Below are 24,856 nucleotides of genomic sequence, written 5' to 3'. Positions count from 1 at the left end.
CAGTGGATAGGTTAAGAGTAAATTGCAAAAAAGCTTTTTGCATTCACGGGGGGCAGGCCACCAAGAAAAAAAAATCAGCACGAGCACTTAATAAAATTTAAAACCATAAGTTACAAAGCTGTAATTGAAATCATGACAGCAACTAGAGTGGTGCATGTTCTTAGGACTCATGGTCAATCTAGATAATTAGTGTTAATTTTACCTAATTTTTTTTTTTAAAGGCATCTTTTCATAACATCTGCTGGTTCCTCTCCATTGCTCATTAGGAAAAAAACCCACATGTAAGCCTTCAGTGTCTTTCTCCAAATATGGCCTCCCCACCCCCCAAAAAATATTAAAGAACAATTAGTGTTAAATACTCTAAATTTTGTGAAAAAAAATCAAAAACCTAACACTATTACACAGTATCTCTCAAGAAAGAGAAGGAGTGGGAGTGATGGGGGGGGGGGTTAGGAGTTTAGTGGATAACAATCCTAAAAGTAACACAGGAGATTTAAAAAAGAAAAAAAAAGAAAAGAGAAAAAGGCAGAGACTGAGAGTGGGCACAAGGACCAGAATATTATAATTACAGAACAGATGCATAGCGCTGTAGTGGTATACTAAAAATTAAAATGCTAGCCTGCTATGCTATGGAAGAGGGGGAAAATAATCGGATTTCACATTGCAGTGCAAAAGAGCTACCCAATAAAAAGAATTAGCATGTAGTTGTATATTTTTATATACCATATAAGCCACAATTCATCTAAAAAGTAAGTCTTAAGCCCACAGTTCAGTTCAGTCCTACTGTGAGCAATTAGAATACTAAAGCACTGTGAACTCGGTGCTAACATTAACTCAGAGCCGTTTCTTACCTGATTTCAGAACCTTTCCACCAAAGCCATACTATAATGAAACCTAATTTTTATTACAAACGATGGTGTTATTTACATGGTTTGGTTTTGGAGGCACACAGCCCTCTGGTCAGGAAATGAGTGCCCTGCAGTAGCAGCTGATGCTTTCAGCTGCTCCCCACCCCTCCCCAAACTCCTTCTCCCACAGCATCTCGTGCTCCCAGAGAGGTGGGTAGTGAGGTGATTCAGTGCATCTTGCAGCTTCAGAAACAGCTTCCATCTGGAGTTATATAAGGAAGTTTTGCAAAGTGGCATGCTATCACTAGAGATTTTGTCATTCCATGTGGGCTGGATTCAAACTGAGATCTCAGGAGCTCAAAAGACAGAGCGGCACAGCCTCCGTGCAATCCCGTGTACGGCATGCGTGCCAGAATAGAGCCCGGTAATGAGAGGAAGCGTAGGTTTTATTAACAAACAGTATGGCAAACCACAATTTCTTTTAAGATCTGTTCATACCTCCTTAGGAGAACTATAATTGGGGATGCCTTGATGTTTCACTATGTGATGAGTTAAGAATTATGCCTGAGTCACTACACTAGCCTTCATTTAAAACTTGAATGTGCATTTTGCACTCAGTGTAAAAACACCATCGCAATTATAACCTATCCAATGCTTAGTAGGTCCTTAAGTAAAAGAGAACAGAATGCTAACAATTGTTTTCTAAATTATTTTTCTCTACCTGTTCAGTTTTGATCTAGATAAAATGATAAATGCATTTTTTTTAGATCGCTTTGCTGCTGCTCTCCCAATATACAGAGAAAATAACTTCTGAGGCTAACAAGGAAAAGTAAAACAAGAAAATTACTAGAAGCAATGTCAAAAAATGACAGAGTAATTATAAGCTCCTAAATGTATGCCTGAGTTCAGTATAGCTCCCAAGTCCAAGCCCTGTGCAATAACATTCTGAATTTTTCTCATTTGCCTGCATAGCTATTTCAAAAAGTAGCAGCTTTGTTCTTCATATCTGATTAAATTTTCAGAGTAATTTACAAATTAGGAATCTGTACGTTTATAAAACTATAATCACTGTTTGCAAGCAAAAATGATCCTAGCATATTATTTTACAAAACCACAGAAGCAGACGTGCAGGTGTTGTTAAAGGGTTGGACAAATGAATCTTGTTCTTCTGAAAGTAATCTCGGAAATCAGGCGGTACAAACCCTTGCAACAATATTGTCATCTGTTTAAATACTGGGACTATTGGGGAGGGGAACTCAGCAGTGGTGGGAGGGCTTTCATGTGGTTACATGTTTATTTTGTTTAATTTTTTTGTTCACTGTTTTACTCTGTAGCTTTAACATATTAATATCAGCTCCACAAGAAGAAGGAAAAATAAAGCATTCAGGGAACTAGTGAAAGAATCTTTATATCACAAATATCTTACTGTTTCTAAGAATTCCCTGTAATTGCCCTTAATCTGGTTACTTTACAATTCTTTGTCATCCCCATTTCTAAAACTTACAAATCCTTTTCTTCAGAGCTCAGAATTCATTACTGTTTCAAAAAGATGATACCAGACAAATATGTGATGTTAAAACAGTCGTGCTTCTAAATATATTTATTCAAATACTTCACTGGTTCAAACTCCCAACATGAAATCCTTCAAAAATCTGACCCATAAGTAATCCTGATTTTACTGAGACCTTGGCTTTGGCAGCTATCAGGAAATACTAAAAAAGCAGTTCAGATACCTGCATTGCTACAGCAGTAAGTAACAGAGGATATTAATTTCAGAAAATGTACTGAAACATTTGAGGAACTGACCATTAAAACAGACTTCTCTCTCTAAATATTTATGAGTCATTTTATAACTGGAAGAAAGGTGTTCTGGAATACTGATCTCTAGTGTTACACCTACAGATCGACAGCATGCACAAATAAATAATAAATATTGATGTGTGTGCGCAGGTCTACCTGTATTGTATTTTCAGTGGGTATACAATATCCCCTATAATACACAAGCTGCTTCAGTACCTCACACAAAACATTACAAAATACTGTGTAATTCTTAGAGTGTTCCAGCACAGGTTTTAACCAAAGCAATGCTTTCACTTTCAATACCAGTGTACAAATGTATTTATTCTATCAAAGATTTTTGTGATGCAAACAAGATTATTACTGTACCTGATTTGATCATGGTATTCTAACAGAGATCAAATAATAGGTTTTCCTTTTTTTTTTCTCCTTCTTTTTCTAGTGCCTTTAAAAAAATCTGCTATCAAAGAATGTTAATTTCTAAGGTTTGATCTAGAGATTCCTATGTAAGTATACAATTATTAGGAAAAAACAGGCACAACAGTGAATATTTTAAAGCAATGTAATCAATATTTTTGCTTTGTGTAGATTTCCCTGCAACAATGAACAAAAAGATCTACTTCAGATTTCGAAACTCAGCTTTAAAGGGAAAGCTAGACAACAAAAAGCAAGAAAGTACTCACCTCTTCACGTAATTTTATCAACTGCAACATGAACGCACAAAAAAGATAAAAAGGAAAGAAATGGCAGGAAAGAAAGATCAGTTGTGTGACAGGATACAGAATTAACATTGACAATTTATCTGTTTACATGTTTAGCATTTAAAAATCACAGACAAACACATTAAAAGAACCTAAACATAGACTACATGCAGAGTTTTTTGAACGAATAAAGATCACTTTCTCACACTGTCACATTAAACAAAGAGAATAGTGTGAAATTCTCTTTTAAACCACATCTAAGACACCATCATGAAATAAAGGGGAATGACTTCATAGAAGTCTATATTATAAAGAAAAAAACAAGTTTACTATTCCTCTCCTCGAAGATTGTACAGCTGAAGTGGTTTTGTATATACAAGTTTTCAGAATGTTTTCTGTGTATTTTAGTTGTGACAACTGATTTCTTATTTTACTAGCAGATCTAACTTATTAATAGATGACTGCATCTTTATAGCATGTCACTAGTACTCCAATTTTTTATATACCTTAGTTTGAATCTGACTATATCATCTATTTTTATTATTGAACCTCAAATGGAAATGCTTTTTCAGGTTAAAAAAAGCAGCTTAGTTAAATGACTCAGTATTATGTTTTATTGCACAGAATATTTAATAATAGACAAAGGAACGGGGAACAAGATGAAACAGATTTCCCACAGAAAAGACCCATTGCAGGCTCTTAATCCTAGACCACTATACAGTGTATGAATACACACACAGTGTATGTGTATATACTTATATACTACAGACATTCATGTTTATCAATTTATGCTTGTAAATCAATGCAGTCTAATTCTACTAACAATATTGCTCTGACAGGTTTCCTATAAAACTAAATAAAAACCAGTGTGAATATCAAGCTATGTTGTAACATCCTCTCCATTTACAGAGATAAATTATTTGTACTGGAACAAAAAGTACAATTACTCACAACAAATGCCTGCACAAGAGTGGTTCTTTATGAAAAAATTACAGTTCTCTCACCAATTCCAGTTGAATTCGAAATTACAACAGCTACATAATTATCTCATTTTATGCTGATACTTCACCTACAGTTCCATAACCCTAATTTTCAACACGTGTGTAAGCTAAGAATGTTTACTACTTATAAAGTCTCGCCAGCCGGGAGGAAACAAAAGCATTTCCACGATTCTCTATTGTTTCATGTGGCTCGCCTGAACCAAACACCCGCCTCACCCCAAAACAGACAAAAAGCCTCTAACTACGTGTAATTGGGAGGGCTACTACTGCACCAAGTCGAGCTCAGACGGCTCTTCAGCACCCAGCTAAGGGAACTTTGCTAAAATTTGGTATAAAGAAAACGGCACTGTCCACCAAACTGGTTCTTAAATTCAAGTGCTTGGCCTATCATAAATTGGTCTCTTTCTCCAGTTCTTCCCCCCCTTTTTTCCCCAAAAAGGCAAACATTAAGGCTCTTTAGAAAGAGACGATCTGGGAGTTGATCGCATAGCTATCTTTTCTTTCTGAGGCCACCATTCTTCAGTTGGCTATGATACTTAAAGGGCCAAAGTTTAAAACTACTCTCCCGCAATAGAGTCCATTTGGGCATGCCACCCTGCTATAATCAGTGAGTTTGAAAATGCTGCACATTTGTTTTTTCAATAGGTCCCAAACAAAAATGTTCTATCTTGTTTGTGCTGCATGGCTGAATTTAAGCTCTGCATAGGATTTGCAGCTAAGCTAAGTAATGGGAGAAGGTTTTCTTTTTCTTTCTTTTTTTTTTTTTTATTTTTTACACTGGCTGAAAGATATTCATTCAAATTAACAAAAGATGTATTTTTCCCCCATTTAACAATGCGCTTGATGAAAATGTGTTAACTTTATTTTTCTATTTTTAAACATTTTCTGGTATTTTTATCATGCTCGCCGCTCAACTGTAAACAGCACTAAGCTGTGCGCAGCCACCATTTTAGGTTATGATAATCAGCATATTTCTGAAACAAAGATTTTTTTTTTTTTAATACAGAATTCGATACAAGAGGTAATCTGTTCCTTTGTAGGCTAAAAAAAAATCTGGTTTACGCTGGTTTGAACCAGTGGAATCTCTTGTGGCTAAGCCTTCTGCTGTGACTAAAATCAAAACTGCACCGCAGAGAGCGAGCGAGATTGTGTGTATGTGTGTGTATGTGCGTGTGTGTGCCCGTGTGTCTGTGAGGCACACCACGTGATGCAGAAAACTACCGAATTTTTTTTTAAAAAGCTGATAACGCTACTGCCGTCTCTGTCCGCATGTAGATAACGAATAAATGCTGAACTCTATTAAACGCCCTTTACACATTATCGTGGGTCGAACACACAATTTTCTGAACTTATGATGACAGTCTATTTATTTTGCTATAAACCCTCGGCATGTAACGAACAGATTTGTGTCTGGTAATGATCTGCTCTGCCAGGGCTATATGAAATGATACCGACCTTCTTTAGATCTTGGGGAATTAAATTGACCAACTTCACCCCCTGGTCTGTAGCTGAAGTTTGACACACTTTATGCACAGCAAGCCCAAATCTAATATTATCAGAACTTTGTAGTCAGAAATTAAGTAGCCACAAAATATTTGTTCACCACAAATCACATATGCAGTGTATGTGCATATGGACACACAATTTAACCTAACGCAAATTTACTTAACCATATTAATTAACATAGTTGTGGAAGAGAAAGGAACAGTAAAACATTTCAAGAAAGTTGGTAACAGGGTACCTGACACTATTTTGGTAGAAAGGGATTTCTGATTTAACCCAACGTATACTTTCTAAAACATGCAGAAATCACCACATAAAACCAGCTCTGTGATTATTGAAGTGAAGCCACAACTTTAAGTAGCGTATCACTGCACTGAAAAGCTCAACAACTTTCATGGGATCTGATAATCATTGAAGTCTTATTTGTCATTCTGGCCAGCAAAGTAACAGAACCCATTTAAGACCACTTCTAGAAAATAAGGAACAAGCCAATGCACATGGGTTTTTCGAGCTGTTTTTTTTTTTTTTTTTTGATAGGAGAAGGGATGTCTCCTGATTCTGCAACTCTGCACGTGCCTCACCTGACCACATTCACCAGATATATTTCAGAGGAAATTAATGTACACTAAGCAATGACTTCATTAAACATTAAAAGCATTAAGAGGTTTATATCGCTTATTAAACAAAGATGCATTTACTTTAAAAGAAGTTTTGATTAACAAAATTGTATGAGTTTTACAACCACTTACAAGAAGTTTCTGTATGCTTTACCTAATAAAATTAGTTATCTATTGATATAATTATGATAAGGCAACCATATTCTAAGATGTCATCTACACATGATGACAGCTACCCATGGAAGACATCTAGGGGAACAAAAAAAGAAGAGGAAAGGCCAATCATCATTTGGTAATTCTTCACTCTGTTCTTGTACTTAAATCTTTCCTCCTGGTAGAACAACTGAAAACTCATAACTATATATTCTACCCTGTTCAGTACAGCTTTTAACTTGGCTGTGTTTTTCTGTAACTCCACCTTTGAAACTCAACTAAAAAAAACAGAAGTTGAATAAAGAAAAGATTCAAGTTGTTTATTTTTCCAGCAGTGCCCCATTTATTCCTAGAAACTTGATGTATTCACACTAGCCAATATACATTAGGTTCCTTTTGTCTCCTCCCTACACCAAAAACATTATGCAAACATTCATCATGATGACTAAGACCATACCTTAAATGTACTTCTCATAACTTTAGTTCCCTTGGGTAGTGTCCAACTCTAACCAGATATTCAAGAATTTGAAACATCTTCAAACATTTTGTATGCCTACAAACTACACTTGATCATACTTTCTTCACCTAGTCCAAGTTTTGTATTAATATAATAATGTGTAGGAGCAAATGTGGAGTAGATTTGGACTTACTGAGTCAAATATGTTAACACCTTGATTGTATGGTATATACCCAAACCTTGCACGTCATTTGGATAGAGCTGCACATCCTGATATGCTCAACAAAAGACTGAAGCTTGCACACTAACTGCTTGTTGACGTAACTAAAAGCATAGAAGATAAATACAAATATGAATCATGATATCTCGTAAGAAAAAGATTGTGTTATTCCAGTAATCAACCACAATTTTTTTTTTTTTTTTGAAATATTGGCCTTTAAGTTTTTAAAAGAAAGATGGGTGTCTCCTGTATGCTGGTATTTTGTAGCATACTTCAAGAAAGAAAACAAAGAAATTCAGAACTTCCAAAGATTATGGCTATAATTTCAAGTTGGGTTATAAAAAAGGACTTTGTTTACTGAAAAGACCAAAAAACCCTTCCCTTACCTCCCTCCCCGAAATGTTGTGCCATTTAAGAAAGAAAAAAAAAATCACGTTGACAAATGCATGGAAGTATCGTTTGGTTCCTTAATGTGACCATGTGTCTTCCATAAGGTTTTGAAAAGAGATCGCAACTTGCAAAGAGTGTAAGTGAACCAGTTATTTAACCATTCCTTAAAAAGTGAAAATAAAATATTTTTTTTCATCCCAAATATAAGATATTTTGTTATAAGTAAAGCTTCTTATCACAATTGTTCTTTTATGTCTGAATTCACATATTTTTTCTTGAAATATAAAAATAGCAGCATCTTAAAAGAAATAAAACAAGAATCTTAACACTTTTACAGGACTGAGTTTACTTCCACGACACACAGCCTGGGAAATTCTTCTCCCTGAAATCATCCTTTCTGCAAAATCACTACTTAGGGATAAAAAACCCTCTTCCTTTTATTCGAATTTTGGACACCCTCCCCTGCTATAATATCTAAATTTGAAGACTAATATCTTTTACTTTTAACACTACACATTGATATTACAGCTGCTATACACTGAAGTCTACAGATAAACTGTACACTGTGTATAATTCCACTTACATATGTATTACAGTCTATCAGAGATTAAAATTTACACAGCACATTTAAAATACTGTATAATATTAGTGCTTAATGGGGTCTGTGCGTTAAAATTAATTTTATTGGGATAAGCCTCCAAGACTTACTTTTTTCTACCCATAGTGAGCTTATACTGAGGGTAGAAGACACTAAAAATTTTATCATGTGATTCTGTTTCCTTACTTAATATTGCATTTATCAAGTAAACATTTAAACAAGCTTCACTTGCAGTACCAGAATAATTTAAATTCTACATCTTCAAAAGGGAAAATCTGATATTTAAGAAAACTTTCAGCAAACTTCTATACTCAAAATCTACAACTTGGATTTACAGCTGAACTGACTTTCTAAAGAGAAAAAGAAAAATTCAGCTTTTACAAAGAGATTGTCAAAGAAGTTTCAGCACCAAAAGAAATACTACCATGTGGGTAAAAGTCCCCTGAATATAATGTTCCCTTTAGAATTTTCAGCAGTCTGCTAGGATCCTCACTGCAGTGTCCAGAACAACAATATGGGTACAAGATTTTTAAAAAGCCTCAGAATTATCAAGCTTTCCTTCATTAAAAGATTTGGATACCACTCTGCATTCTAGTACGACATACATTATGAAAGCATGCTTTCATTAGTACAACTTGTGTTTTTGGTACAAGGAGAGAAAATCTGTTTAGGGAACAAATCACACAAGGAAACTGAGTGGGGTACAGCCTAATTCTGAGAGTGCACTTTCATTTGTTTTGCCTGCCAGTGTTGATTTAATTATACTGCATTATTATCAAAGCAGCATTATGTACTTTTTTATTCCTTTTACATGTGTTTGAGGTGAAGACCTTGGCTTTGTCGGCAAACAGCGCGTTTCAAGTTATTTCTTAAGTACTAAATAATAAAGAAAAGAGAAGAAAAGATTTTTTTTTAAGATAGCAGACAGTGATCACAAGTTAAAGGGTTAAATGTAAGATCTCCAAGAAACATTTTGAAGTTGATTAAGACCCCAGCTTTGCATTAAACAGTATCACTTCCACATGAGTTGTTGCTAATGCTGTTAAGGAGCAGCTTGAGAAGCCCAGTGTGCCAGTGACCTCCTTCACCCTCCAGCCACCCACTAGGGCTTCTTGATTATCATCCTACCTGGTTCTCTGAGGAATTCCCGTCATCCCCTAGGAGCTCATTCCGCACCTCATCACTGTAGGCGATCCGTGACCTTTTCTGTAAAACAAAAAGAAAAAAGGGTTAGGAAGTAAAGCTCCAAAGCCATTGGCATCAAGGCTGATCATCTTAAACCTCGAGAGCCCCCTAATGGATACCTATTTGATAAAAAAAATAAATTAAAAATCTGCAAGTAAAAGTTATTAAAAAGTTCTTCAACTGCTGTATTTTGATAAATCAGCATGGCAAAACCTTAGCATTTCTAAGAGTCACATCCTCAATATTTCATCAATGAAAGAAGCTTAAGAAAAACTCAAGCCAACTCACGTGTGATCGGTTCTAATAATCAGGTAACCTTGAGTGGCAATATAAACTAATACCAGAAGTGCTGAAGAAATGCATGTGTAGGAACAAAATGCATTATTCTGAAGAACACTTATTAGTTGGACACACAACTCAGAGTAACACTGCAGTGATGCTATTAAATAGGAAAGGAAGACTGACCTTTCTCCTTAGCAAAAAAAAACGAAAAAAATAAGAAAAATAAGAATGAACGATGGGCATTTGACCAAATTAGTTGAATTTACATATGTAGAAAATTAACAAGTTTTTCCTTTGTTGCTAAGGCTATGAAGGCCTCCAGAGAAAGGACCAGAAATCAAATACCAAAAGAAAAGAGAAAACCACAGTACTAGCGAACTCTAGTTTACAGCAGTTCATGGAAACACCACAAACCTGAGACAGTCATTCATTAGACTATTACAACTAATAGGCATTATTCACAGCTGATGAGCACCGGATTTTCTCATGAGCTGATCACTATATTGACTCTTAACTAGATCAAGTGGCAAACAACTGAAAGCAAATGACTGAAGATTACCAAGGTAGCACAACATTCACTGAAACAACAGGGAAGTCCATAATAAGAATATTAGTTCAGCTTTCAATTTCTTAGTTGGCCAAGTAACACACTCAGTGTTAACAGTATAAGTTAGTTAACACTCCCACATTAACCATTAAAAGAGAGAAAGGATTTTTAACATATTGCCTAAAATTATGCATTTTATATAGTTGAGTGTGGCTATGACCAGCTTCCTCCATCAGAGGAAGAAGCCCTTGTTTTAACTGATGGGAGCTTCCCTCCCACTCCACCATGTAGTCACTACCAGTAGGAACTCAGTATAAAAAACTCCCTCCTCAAACCTTCCCTAATCAGAGAATTGGGCCAAAAAATATTCTTGAGACCGTAACACAGGAAATAATTCTTTAGAAATCATACTGAGCATAGAGAAATTCACTCCCTGTTCACCTTCCACGAGAAAACTAGCAGTTGAGTAAGCTCTGAGATGACCAGTGCAAAGCAACATTTTATCTTGTGCAGTTCACCCTTTATTATACCATTGTCATTGCAATGCTTACCAATTTGTGATTCAGTTGCTAGTGCTCAGATCTAGACTATATGCTAAAGCTAGCAAGGACAAAGCATACCATGGTCCTACTACAAGAGCTGAGTTGTGCCGAATCTTTTGGAGATCTCAGCTGTCACAGTTTCATACTAACCAAGCTAAAAGTACTCTACAGCATTAAAGGAAATGAGAACCTTCAAACAGGCTGTGGTATCAGAGCTGCCTATTTAAATTATTCATTTCATCACTATGGGGGACTAAAACACTCCACAGTATGCAAGAATATCATATGGAGATAGGTTTTGTTTTTCTCTTTTTTCACCAAAAAGCCAACAAATTGGCATAGATTGCTCAATTACATTATTTTCCTATTTTTATTTGATACACATCAAACAAGGAAGGAAATTACAAATATATACCAATAAATATCTAGACTTCTTTTCTGATTAAGATTCAATCTCCCCACTTGAGGTCCAATACCTCAACTGTACAGTGTCTTCCACTTGCACAAAACGACCCAGCCCCATTGATTCTGTCAGTGTTAAATGTATTTGTAATTATTACGCTGAGGTGGGGACCATGATGCTTCATGAGCTTGTTCTCCAGTGAACAAGTTGCCTAATAATTTGTGGAAACTTAGATGGGCCTTGGTTACATATCCTTTATTTGAAAGATTTAACTGGCTGATATTCACATTCACAGGAGACTGCATGAAAGAATGGAAGAATATTCTTCATGGGAAAGAAATATATGTTAACAGCAATGCAGTTTTTAAAGGCTCTTTATAATCCTTTACATCATCACCTCTGAACTTAATAAATATATTTGTATCATTGTTCTTTCATTGTAATAATCTGTCATGATATGAAAACCAGCAATTTTATTAAAAGAAATAACCCTTTGACTACAATTAGGTGTAACTCTGCCATAATCAGTAAATAATTTGATACTACTTTTGATCACAGTTCCACTACCAAATGAATCAATAATATAAAAGGAAAGGCCTTCGAACTAAAGTGTTCATTTGTTCTTCCAGGATTTGTCCAAAATATCAATACATTCATATCTTCAATTACTATTCTTATTTTTATTAAAGTAAAAGTGCCAACACATTCAAGCGTGGCTAACAAAAGTAGTGAAAATGAAATGGTTCATCCGAACTCAGCAATAAAACGAGTTTTAGATTTTTTTTTTTTTTAGTTCATAACCATCAGCTGTTTATAAATATATACTTTAGCCAAATGCAAGAATGATAGTTTGAGCTGGAAATGTCACACACACTGCTACAGTTTGAAGGAACCCAATTCATAATGCATTTTATAAATAGTTAATGACTTCTATACATAAGCTAACCAGGCAAATCAAGAAATTGTCAACATTTTTAGTCTTAGTTGTCAGTTAGCACTGTCTACTGGTACTTTATATGTATGTTTCTAGAAAAGACAGAAGCTTTACAGAGTTTGTAATCCAAGGCATTTCTGGGCAGCTCAGTATAAGTTTAAGAGCTTCTATGTGCAGTTTTTCGTCTGTAAAGGTCTGTCACACAGATAAGTTTTTCTTGTATTTTGTATTTTTCTTGTGTATACATGCACAAAAAGTCTAAGCACCCAAGAGTTTTTACTTCGTTGTACACGTTTCCATTCAAATGCAGCATGCACGCGAACACACCACTACACAAAAGGGTTAAGCTACTTTCTACAAAACTTCAAGACAGAGAAAGTTTCAGGGGCTGTTTTAAATGTACTACAGTATCCAGACCTTCTGACAAGGAAGAATTTCTGATTCCAGGCAGATCTCTCTCGGTTTATGAACAGGATTTTTGCATACTGATTGGGTGATTTTCTTAAAGCCCTGTTCAAACAGATACACTTGCTCAGTTCTGTCTGGCAATTTGGCTTTAAACAATCTGTCTACTTGACCCAAGCCTTAACATTTCCCAATAGAACTGAATGTGTTCATGGGCAAGCACAGCTAAATTAGAATTGAAATGAATTAACTCAGCTTAAACTAATTAAGATCTGTGATCTGCAGTACCACCCCCCTGTATGATTCTACATGTGAAGCAGGGTACATGTAACCAGACTGTAAGAATTCTGCTACACTACTAATCTGAGCATAACAATGAAGTTCGTCTATTACTAAAGCATATGAGAAGTTAATTTCCACGGCCTACACATGGCAAAGCAATTGCTTAAATTGCCTCACCTGGGAATTTAATACAATGTTATCATCAGACCAGCCACACGGTAAATAGATTTATAATGCTTTCCATGTGCTAGGCTAGGTTGCATATGAACTAAGTAATGATCTGGTATTACAATACAATCAGCTAGTTCCCACACCTGGCAGACAGGGTATTTTGCTAAATTACTACCTATATAGATGCATCACAACATAAAAACAGAAAAGGCAATGGGAAGAGAAACAATCTACATGGCGTATGACTGATTTTTACATGGTAACCAAATAAGATGTAGATGGAAAGAGGTATCCAAAATAATCTGTTTCCAACATCTGTACAACAGAACGCATACTTATTCGTTTCTATTCAATTTTGGCCTAATTTTCCGCATTCTATACTTTAATTACTCATCCACATTCTAAAATGTTCCCATTAGCGAAGGCCACAACTAGCCAATGCCCCCTCATTCCAACACACTTTCAGCAATCAGCCAAATAATTGCTATAAAGTATCACATATTTTCATACCTGAACTAAAGAATAGCTTTCCTCCTAAATGCTAAGCAGCCCCCTGAACAGACGACCATGTCTAGATACATTTCAGACAAAGGGCCCAGCAAATCCTTTCGTCCCAACCTCTCCATTTTTCAGCCTCAATGTTTTAAGAATGGATTAAACAGATTTTTTCTGTAAAATTTGTAAATAAACAAAAGGACTCATTTATTCACAAACATCTGTTTTCATTAGAATTTCCTAGTATATATAAATAGTTTAAAAAAACAGCTTCAGGCATCTGTTTCAGAGTTTGGCCCTGCTCTACATACAAATAAATACACGAGATTAGCATAACCAGAAATAATTTCTAGGAATAAATTATATTTTATTTTGTGTTCTTTGAGAGTACTCAATTTTACCATCGCTTACGTTAAAACAAGGTGAAAAAGTGACCTGATCTTCAAACAGACTGCTAAGTACTGCAGACTGTAGACTTTCACCTCTGCTTTTCTGAATAGATGCTGGAAGTATTTCACAGAATCACAGAATCATCTAGGTTGGAAGAGACCTCCAAGATCATCTAGTCCAACCTCTGCCCTAACACTAACAAGTCCTACACTAAACCATATCACTAAGGGCTACATCTAAACGTCTTTTAAAGACCTCCAGGGATGGTGACTCCACCACCTCCCTTGGCAGTCCATTCCAGTGCCTAACAACCCTTCCGGTAAAGAAGTTCTTCCTAACATCCAACCTAAACCTCCCCTGGCGCAACTTTAGCCCATTCCCCCTCGTCCTGTCACCAGGCACGTGGGAGAATAGACCAACCCCCACCTTGCTACAGCCTCCTTTAAGGTAACTGTAGAGAGCGATAAGGTCGCCCCTGAGCCTCCTCTTCTCGAGGCTAAACAACCCCAGCTCCCTCAGCCGCTCCTCGTAAGACTTGTTCTCCAGACCCCTCACCAGCTTGGTCGCCCTTCTCTGGACTCGCTCGAGCACGTCCATGTCTTTCTTGTAGCGAGGGGCCCAAAACTGAACACAGTACTCGAGGTGTGGCCTCACCAGAGCCGAGTACAGGGGGACAATCACCTCCCTAGACCTGCTGGCCACACTGCTTCTTATGCAGGCCAGGATGCTGTTGGCCTTCTTGGCCACCTGAGCACACTGCTGGCTCATATTCAGCCGACTATCAACCAATACTCCCAGGTCCTTCTCTGCCAGGCAGCTTTCAAAGGAGCTTTTTTTGCTGAGGAGAAGTGGAAAAGACAGTTCAGCAAATTTAGAAGAGAAATAAGTGACCTTATCTAAAAGCAACACAACACTTCTTCAGGAAATAACTGAAATTGATTAAAAAATTGTGTTCAAACTTCAGTTTACAAAACTTCCTCGTTTCTCTGTAAAGGTGATGCAGGAACAACAGATCAGATACTTCAGACTGCAATTAGAAATGGGTTTTCCTGTTCCTAAATAGCTCAGTTTGTGAGTAAGAACCAGGAAACTGGTTACATAGTGTATATATATATGACATGATGCAAATGCTGGACTTTCAAGCACTTCCTTATGAGAATAAAACAATGAAGCCGACATATTTCTGTCTGAAAGGAAATAAACTATTCTACAAAACCTATGAAACTTCTGACTGAAAAGTAATTCAACAGTACATGTCAGCTGGCAAAAGTCAATGTCTAAGGCACTCTCAGTCTCTCCTAATACACACAGAAAAGATTTTAAACACCTGTGAAAGAAAATGCACAACTTAAAACCTGTATTCTGCCACTCTGACAAATGCTGTTGACTTCCTACAACAGAGATGAATCAAACTTCAAGTGCTAATGTGAAATTCGTACAGAGATACTATCACCCATGTTAAGTAGAATTCACAGGTCTATAAATAATCTTCTTTTCCATAATCATCAAATATACTTTTATTTTCATTATGGGGTGAGGGCAGAGAGGAAGGTCAAGGAAATTCCCATGAGGACACAACACATTGTATAATGTTGGTAGAGGAAAAAACGAAGCTTCTGCCCACAGAACTATTTCTATCTCAAGCTCATGACCAGTGGACCATGTATGTCACCAACAGGGCTGATCCTTAAACCTATGAGATTGCGTGTGCTGTGGCTGGGGAAGGAAACAGGTGACCTGGAAGAGAACCGTATCTCATTGTTTGTGTCAGATTAAGGAGTAAATGGATTATTTCAGATTAAGTGGATGACGTCTGTTGTGAAAAGGCATTTATATTGACAAAAACAGCTATTATTTAGTTGACCTCTGCCTTTTAAACTTCAAAACATAAACTAGGAAAGATTTTTTGAAACTCAAAGGTCTGGAACTAAATGGCCCTGCCACCCTTCTATTTTTTAGATAATGCTCAAAAATTCACTACCACCACTTCCAATCTAACCAGACCACATCTACAGAAAAGCGATATGAAATGATCCAATATGATGAAATACTGGAGTTACAAAACCAAGCATGGAAAACTTCAGATAAGCATTGCTTGGGTTTGGATAACACTCTCCAAATATAACAATGATTAACTCCCCTTGGCCTGGTGTTCATATTAATATATATATTTTTAATTAAAACAATTAATCTTTTTGCTTGTTTGATCGACCACATCCTATTACCAAACCTTGGTCCCTACATGTACGCTACCTTATTCTTTAATCAGAATTAAATTTCTCCAAGGTGCTTTCAGCTTTGGGCTGTTGCGTGTAACAGTTTGTCTGCCTTTTCATTTGTCTGCCATAATCTCAAAGAACATAAGCCAGGCATTGGCTAACACAGGAAAAGTGACTGAATACTACTGCAAATTTAACTGTAACCTCTTCTGTAGATCAACATATTGACATCTGCCTATTTGCTAGTCTGTTCCTGGAATACACTTTTCAGCACTCTGATTTCAGTATTTCATACAAGTCCTTTATATTGATTCCTGCAAATGACCATTATTAAACTATCGTATTTCATTATAAGAACCATCTCTACACATCAACGGTAGCTGGCTAAGTTAACCAACTTGGTTATTTAATCAATGGACATTCCTCTAAACGGACTACAAGATCACTTGAGTTCATTCCAGCTGAGCCTCACCTTCCCAGAAAGCCCAGTGCTTTGTTCTAACTACCCTGTGTGTGTTCAAAGGTCACTCAGAAAATCTTGCTTGCTAAATTAGATACCTAAAGTTGACTAGTGTTATCACACTTCGCCTTGATGCGTATAGTAAACGTTGGCATATTTTCACCTAGTTTGTTGACAAAGGTTTTGTACCTGCAGAGCCTTATTTACCACAGTCATTTCAACCAGCAACACAGAGAAAAAGAGGTTGGAGAGGGGGTAAACACCCTCTCTCCCCAGCTCAGCACTTTGAAAATTTAAATATCTCCACAGAAAGGGCTCCCACCTGGTTCTTTGTCACTAGCCACCATGGCCACTCTGCACTCCCAAGTGCCTGTAGGACCGTGCAGTGAGCTAGATACTAAGCTGATCAGGTTCAAAGGAATGCACAACTTGACCAGTCGTTTGGGTGTAGGAGGTCTAGGAGGAATAAATTCTGTTGCTTATAGCATTGGTCCACTCTTGGATGTGGAGGCAAAAGGGGAGGGTCCAGACTGAGGCACCAACAAGAAAGAAAAAACAAGAAAAAAAAAAAATGGGAACAACCAAAACTAAGCCAGAATTGTTGACAGGTAAATTGGTCCTCAACTCATGTTCAGGCTAATTTGAAGAAATGTTTAAGGGTGTCAATAGCATCATTTAGGAGAATTCAGTCTCTACATCACACCCCAGAAGACACTCACTCCCAAAACAGACTTTACAGTCATATATTGGAAGACAGTCACTGGCATCACTAGGCTGCTATTCTTCTCCAGAATTCTCTATAGATATGAATAACTCCAATACAAAGACCAACAAAACTAGGCTACAAAAAAAGCCTGTTCTGAGTCTCTTTAGCAGATCTTTGCCCTTAAAACTGGCACGTGTATATAATAAGTGTGCATGTAATAGCTACAAGTTTCATTGCAAAATTACCTTTTAGGGAAAATTAAGGATGATGGTGGGACAGAGATCTCTTAGGGCCATTCTCCAGTACAACAGTAAGTTCATTTTTTTTTTTTTTTTTTTTTAAATGAAATCTTTGTTGGTCATCTTAACTCATCTCTTCCTTATAATGATGAAAATCGTATATTGATGTTTTCTTTTTATTTTACTACAAACTTTTTTTTTTTTAATGCTTGTCACCATGCAGTTTCATTGAATCATTTATCCAAGAAATGATAAAGCATGATAAACATCTCAGATAAAGCAAAACATGAAACACCTGGAGCCTAGGTTCCTGTTGCCAACAGCAACAGGACATCTGCTGGTACTTCCCACCAGCTCCCTCCTTTTCCAAGAGGTATCCAAGTGTTACTTCCTCCACTTCATTGGCTTTACCAGCCTGTACCTGCACTTTCTGTTCAGATACTAAAGAGTCTGGCAACTGTAAAGAAAAATCTGTAATGGGGCTGAGGAAGTTGCCATTCTTGAATGCCATCATTCTCCACTCTCACGCCCCTTGGATATCTAGCAGTAGGTAAAGCCTCTGACAGCTGGTATATTTTATGCTTTTAGGCTTTCCATTTAAAAGTATAATTTTGCTACAGAGCTCAGTTCTATTAATAAAGTATGTATTTTGTCCACTGTGAACTCAAGAGTAAAAAAACAAAAGGAAACCACAAAGACTCGTACGCTTGGAATGAGGGCAAGGCAGATGAACGAACTTCTTCCAAGGTAGCTGAATTGTCCCACCTAAATTTCTGCCACTCTGATGGGATCTATTTTAAACTTAAGAAACTTCAGCTGGCCTTTCCAAAAATACTTTTTATTGCATAAAAAGCTGTTTAGACACTGTCCTTTTTTACTGAGCATATGCTCTAAGATATCTTTCTACCTGTAAATGTATACCAGTATACACATTTATAATTCCTGAAACTAATATATGGAATGAGAAAATTTCTGCTGAGTACTTAGTGTCAATCATAATGATTCTCAAAAATAAACAACAACGAACTATCAATGAGAGTAGCAGAGTTTAATTTCTGACTTCAGCATTAAATACAAAATAAAACAATGCTTGATGCAAAGAAGAATAAAATAGAAAAACAGCATAATTAAGGTGGCTTGCATACTGATATACCTACATGTTGCTCATTTTGTGTATTTCAGTATAAGTATTTTGGACCATAAGTACATTGGCTCTATAGTACAAACTATAAATTACTAAAAAGGAAAATCAAAAATAATTTGTGTATAACATGTCAAACCAGTCAAAATTGATTTTGGATCCTACTTTCCATGTTTCCTGACTTAACTATTTTTGCATTGACATGGTTTAGCCAGGGTTTTTTTCTTCCTTCTAGTACCTACACACAGACACATTGCCTTGTTTGAAAAAGAGAAAAATTGCCTGAGCTTAATAATTTTAGTAGTTAAGTGGTCACAATTAGGCTTTGATGTTTGCAGCAGATTGAAGGAGGAGTAAATCTGCACCTTCACTGCTCCCCACCAAGCACTACTGGGACAGAACCAGTTGTTTCATGCTGTGTTAAATCAATAGTTAATATGATAAAATACTAGCCCAATGTTCAGACATGGCATTTTCGAGTTTTATCACAAGCGATGATTAGCAGTTCTTGCTTTACACTACCTGAGATAAAAGTCAGTAACTAATCCACTACCTAAAATATATGTAACTGAAGTCCTCCTCCTTTTTATACTGCCTCTTCATTTGTGCTCTGCAGTCTCCCACATTCAGTCAAAATACTGATTATTACCGATATTCATTTCTTAAAGTGCACAAAATGGATGAGAAAAATATTACTATGATGCACATATCTGTATCAAAAATTCCAATGCAAACTCCAGCCATACTGCCTTTATTTCTTCAGATCCTAAGCCTTAAGCCATTCAACACAGCATAGCAGAAAAACAGTATATTTACACAAAACATTGCTATTTACAAAATATTTGGCATTTAAAGCATCTTTCTGACAGACAGGCTTCAGCTAACTTGTTATTTTTTCCTCTACCTGTACCATAGTCAGAAATTCTGCCTCTGAGTGGACCAACATAGAACAAAAAGAATAATGAGAAACACTGATACTGGCAGTAGCTCATTCCCCAGTAAATATTGATGTCCAAACTCAAAAAATTCAGTGAGTAGTTCTGTTTTGTCCCTGTTCCTATGTTGTCACCAACAACGCTTACACATTTCTATTGATCTTGTTTGTAGCTGCCTGGATTTTCACTGTCAAGACAATGCAGTATGAACCTTAAGGAAAACCTCACTTTACAGTGAGTATAGACTGCATAAAGACTGCTATATCAGTCAGAGCTTCAATTAGTCCAGAACTTGTACTGCCTCATATAGTGGCCATTAATGGATAACAAGGAGAAATCTTAAGGATCAGAGCAGGCATGGCATGATCCTCACTTCAGTAGTTGCTGTCAGTTCCTGATGATCAGCAGTTTAGGGACTTCCTGAGTGTAAAGTACATCTAGATCCTCATACTTAATAAATCTTGATGGTTGATGCTTACACATAATACTTACTTTTATTTATATAGCAACCGAACATGCACACATGCATCAGATTAAAGACTTTCGGAACTCAATATTAGGGCAAAGATTAAATTCCAAAGCTCTCTTAATTTTCACTTGGACAAAACTGAAGTGAAGCTCCAAAGAAAGAAGGTAGCATTTCAAATATGAAAAGCAATTAATTTATACCACAGAATGTTGTAACATCTCTTCCTCTGGGCACATCTTGGCTATACGAATTTAATTCAGAGGTTCCCAAACTACGTGATAGGGTAAATTCCACAAGAGAAAGATTATTGAGTGTAAGAGAAAGATTATTGAATGAATCAATTTCCAGTTCATGCTCATACAGGTCATTTGCTCTCCCAATCTCTTAAAAAACAAATATTCAAGTTACACAGATTAGAAAACAGAACTATACAGTCATATTATATATCTGCTCAGCTCCTTTGAACTGCAAGAAAGCCCCAATACCATTTGACCAAACATCTGTCCCTCCACCCCACCAGCTGTTCCTGTGTGGCACAATTTTGAATCTTCTAGTATAACAAAGCTGTTAGCATCAAATAAAGATGATCTGATACAAAGAAAAACAAAGTTAGGTAGCATATGGCAAACATTGTATTTCCAACTCCAATTCCTGAACCAGACATGTAAAACTAACACAGAAAGAATGGAAGAAATGGAAGGAAAAAAAAAAAGCATGTAACATCTACATTTTTGATTCCTAAGCATTCAGGGACAGGCCAAAATGTATTTTAAAATTTCAGGTCAAAATTTCAACTTCAAAACTCACACAAAGATACAGAGAATAACAACAAGCACTTCTACTAAACTCTCAGGTGATGTACCCATCATTCTTTCCCTTCTATCATTCATCACTTACACCTTTCACAGTTTGTACCTTCTTCCCCCAATTCGTCATGTTTTCTCCAGTGCAATCATACTTCTCTGCATCACAAAGTGTGATGAAACATGGTCTTGTGTATCCTTTACCACCACTCATTTTGCCATTCCCTGTCATTTATCTGTTGTCACTGGACTCTAAACTACATTACCCACAGCTATCACAGGTGACTTCATGGTTCTATAGGAGAATAGCAATCTTTAAAAGCAGGATCACAAGATGAAAAAAAAATATCTGAAGTAGTGGCCCCAGGGAAAAGGCTTAGGTGACTATTAGATGACATCTTTCACTTTTTTTTCCCATTAAGCTGAGATATGTATATTTGATAATGAATGACATAAAACGCTACAAGAATTGATGACTCTGACCACAACACACCATTTACTGGTAGCAGGATTATGAAAATCCATCAGCATAGTCTTGTTTTAAAATTTACTGAACATCAGTATTTCATTACAATTTTTCTGCAAAAGAGAAATTTCAATTCCAAGAAAGAATTCAACAGGTAAGATATATTCCACTCTGAAAGACTGAGGAGAAAATGCAAAACATAGTCCCATCTGATCTTGGATACACTGTATGAACTATCTATGCTATTTTTTTAAAAAAAAAAGTTTACCAAGATTCTGCAATGCATAAAAATTGCATGATCACAGCATTTTAATCAAACAGATTAATAAATCTACAGTGTTGAGAGAAAAAAGCAGGAACTAAGGTCTTTCAGGAGATACTTGTAAGTAAATGTCTTGGTCTATAAGAAAAGTGATTTCATAGTCAAAGATACCCTGAAAATTTCCAAGGGTAAACCAATTGCCCATAAAGAAGCCCTTGGAGTAACACATTGTGACTAACAAGAAGTTTTCAAGACTAAATTCAAGCCTTGAATGGCTGTCAACCTGGGAAAACCTTGTCCTACATTTAACCAGAAGAGCAACACCAGGGTCTTAACTCTGAAATGTAGGAGATTCCAAAGCTAAAAAACAAAAATGGGATACATAGTTGCATATAGCTGGCTGAGGATGAAAAGCAGTTATTGCACCTTAAAAACTACCAAAGATCGTTGGGATGCCACTAAGATTCTTAGTTTGGATTTCACATTATTGATATAATAACCTCATCAGAAAGAGAATATTTTATTATGTGATTTTATCCCAGAAAAATCTTTGCAGAAGATCATTAGAAACCAATGTGTTTTCCTAAATGACAGTTCCATAGATGGCCACTAAAGAATTCACATTGGTCTGTATCAACCTGAAAAATACACCCAAGACCTAGTGGCTGGATTTCCTATTCCACTGTAGTATTTTATTATGGATCAACTTTCAGATCTATAATAATCTTAATTAGGTTCTAAAACAAACAAAATTCCCTAAGAACAGAAATTGCCAAAAAGAGAGACAAACCAGATCCACTGAATAATTTATTTGGGCATTATTTGTTAAGGGTGAAGAGAAGCATTCTATACTTTTCTAAGAATCTTCCAATCTGTCTAATTTTACATAGAAACATCCCTTGTGCCTGCTTTCCATTGTTCTCAGAGGTTAGATATTCCCCATTGTTATTAAGAAGAAAATACCAGCCCACTATCTCAAAGAGAATGGTGTGCATACATATTTCTTCTTTGTTTGATTTACAGACCTAAGGAATATGGATTACCTCTGTTATCTGCACATACAAGCGCTGCTAAAATCTTGGCATTCAGTCAACTTTTATCTTGGGGACCCCAAATTGTACTGTTAGGCAACACAGAGCACCTATCTAGACTCAACTGTCATACAAATGGATTTTTGTTAGATGTTCAATTTGTATTGGGGAGCACGCCAACAAAAACAGAAGTCAGCAATTTAAAACAACAAACCAGCCCCTGTGCTGACAGGAACAAATTACTATATTCCAAATGAATAAGAATTACTGTAGATCACAGATCCTCAGTATGAGTGTATGAACACTATGCAAAGGGTGAAAAAGTATTCTTCAAATTAATTCTTTACAGTAACTCCATGCTCTGAAACAAAGAACAGACCGAGTACAAATAAAATACAATACAAAATAATACAAGTAAGTTTATAAAAGCACATACAGAGGTACAATCAAAGATGAATTAATTAACAACTGGTAGTGCTAAAAAAAGGAGATGAGCAAAGACTCTTTAGAGTTCAAAACTAAACTTTTGCAATTGGTCAAACAGTGCAGCAGCACGTTGTACTTCTAACAACTCCAAGATATGGTTTCTAGGCAATGACCTTCAAGAGGCTGAGTGCACCGTGAGGTGATGCGGGCATCTTTTGGGGCAAAGATAGAAGTAGCTGCAAAAACACAATACATTTTGTTAGCCCACCCTAGGAGCAAAACTGATTTCTGTTCTTCCACAAACCACACAGAAGGTCTAGCACAATCTTTTCAAAGAAATCTTCTGATCACTCTGTAATTATTCCTTTTTGAGTGACCCTATTCCATAACACACCATTCATGAAAAGACCTTGAAAACACTTTCCCTCTGAAACTTGGTAGTACTCTACAGACCTTACCATTTGAACTAGGAATTGTTTCTCTTTTATGGATTATAGCACTTAAAAAAGTAACTTTCATCTGCAAGCTAATTGGAATGAAATTTGTCTAAATTTTTCTGTTTCTTTTCTCTGCTGTTTTCAATATTCTTTTCTTTTTCATTTTTTTTTTACAGCTCTGTAAAAAACAAACAAAAAAGCCACCTCAGCTTGTTCACTTATTTCCCAGCTCCTTCTCTGCCAAAAAAGGAAGCTTCAATTCTGTCTTCACGATTCCTAAAGTATAACATTAGGAAACTATTACGATGACAAAAAAGCAACATGAAATAATAACACAAAATTGAGTGTTCATGGAGATAAAATAATCTAAAAAGAAATGACCACTTGGATGAAAAACAAATACCACCAATAACTAAGATGATAGAAAGAGTGTACAAAATCAGGTTAAAAAAATCTTTTATCTACTTGAAAGATACTTGAAAGATCTCGTCAAAATTCATAGAAAAAGCTTTTCTAATACACTCTCAGTAAATACATAATATTAGAAAAGTAAACCTGCAAGCAGGCATATTTTTAAGTTAATTTGTGTTGGGTCATTCCACTACCTAAGTTATGTACATAGTGATTCCATAGGTCAAAAACTAATTCAAAACATCCTCCTTCCCTCACTTTAAGACTTTCCAGTGTATCTTTAAACAGAAAATAATTCTGCCACTGATATATCCAAAATGTAAATATGTTGGAGATTAAAAAGACAAATGGCTCAAGAAAATTTTGTCTGCAAAAATCATCTTGAACTTCATGTCCAATATCTCTATTGCTTCACTAGTTGTGAGGGAAACAACTGCCTTTAATTTCTGCATTGCAATTTTTGCAGTGTTATTTTCTTATAAAAAAAAAAAAGAAAAGGACCACATTGCCCCTATGGTATTCTATGGTATTTCAACACAGGGGAAGAGTTAAAAACCTCAGGAGGTCTAAAAAAAATATAAATATATACTTATATAATCTGACTTCTACATGTTTGCAAAAGGAAGATTTTTTCCAAACAAATTATTTTACGTCAACCTGTGTCCTTGTTATACTGGCTACATAAGATTCTTGCCCCATATTTAATCCCAGTCATCACATGACCAAGGTAAGGAAATGCAAATCTGCATCAGAGTTTGATTCAGTTTGCTGAATGCAGTTGAGAATTCTTTAAAAAAAAGTTATTTGCTGCCTCTTTGCTTAAGTGCTCCTCAGCGTTGGCAATTTACTAATCTTCACTCAGTATATTTCAGTGGTTATGTACTGGCCGCATAGGTTCCTCAACCTTTAAATAGAATGACATAGCACTTT

General features: G+C 36.1%; 1 protein-coding gene across 6 annotated transcripts in view; it reads right to left on the bottom strand.

Annotated features, from left to right (window-relative positions):
• Positions 1–24,856, bottom strand: part of VTI1A (vesicle transport through interaction with t-SNAREs 1A) — a 284,643-nt gene that overhangs the window by 219,545 nt on the left and 40,242 nt on the right. For 3 of the 6 annotated variants that reach the window (XM_083844102.1, XM_083844100.1, XM_083844103.1), the window contains exons 4-5: positions 9,414–9,491; positions 3,329–3,349 (exon numbers count right to left, since the gene is read on the bottom strand). In XM_083844102.1, the coding sequence (XP_083700228.1) occupies positions 3,329–3,349; positions 9,414–9,491 (99 nt within the window). The remainder of the gene's footprint in view (positions 1–3,328; positions 3,350–9,413; positions 9,492–24,856) is intronic. The other 3 variants (XM_083844104.1, XM_083844101.1, XM_083844105.1) reach the window with 1 other exon arrangement.

The sequence above is a fragment of the Anser anser genome (assembly GCF_964211835.1).
Source record: "Anser anser genome assembly, chromosome: 7".
Taxonomy (NCBI): Eukaryota; Metazoa; Chordata; class Aves; order Anseriformes; family Anatidae; genus Anser; species Anser anser.
The sequence above is the reverse complement of the archived record's forward strand: the minus strand, read 5'-3'. Positions and strand labels throughout refer to the sequence as shown.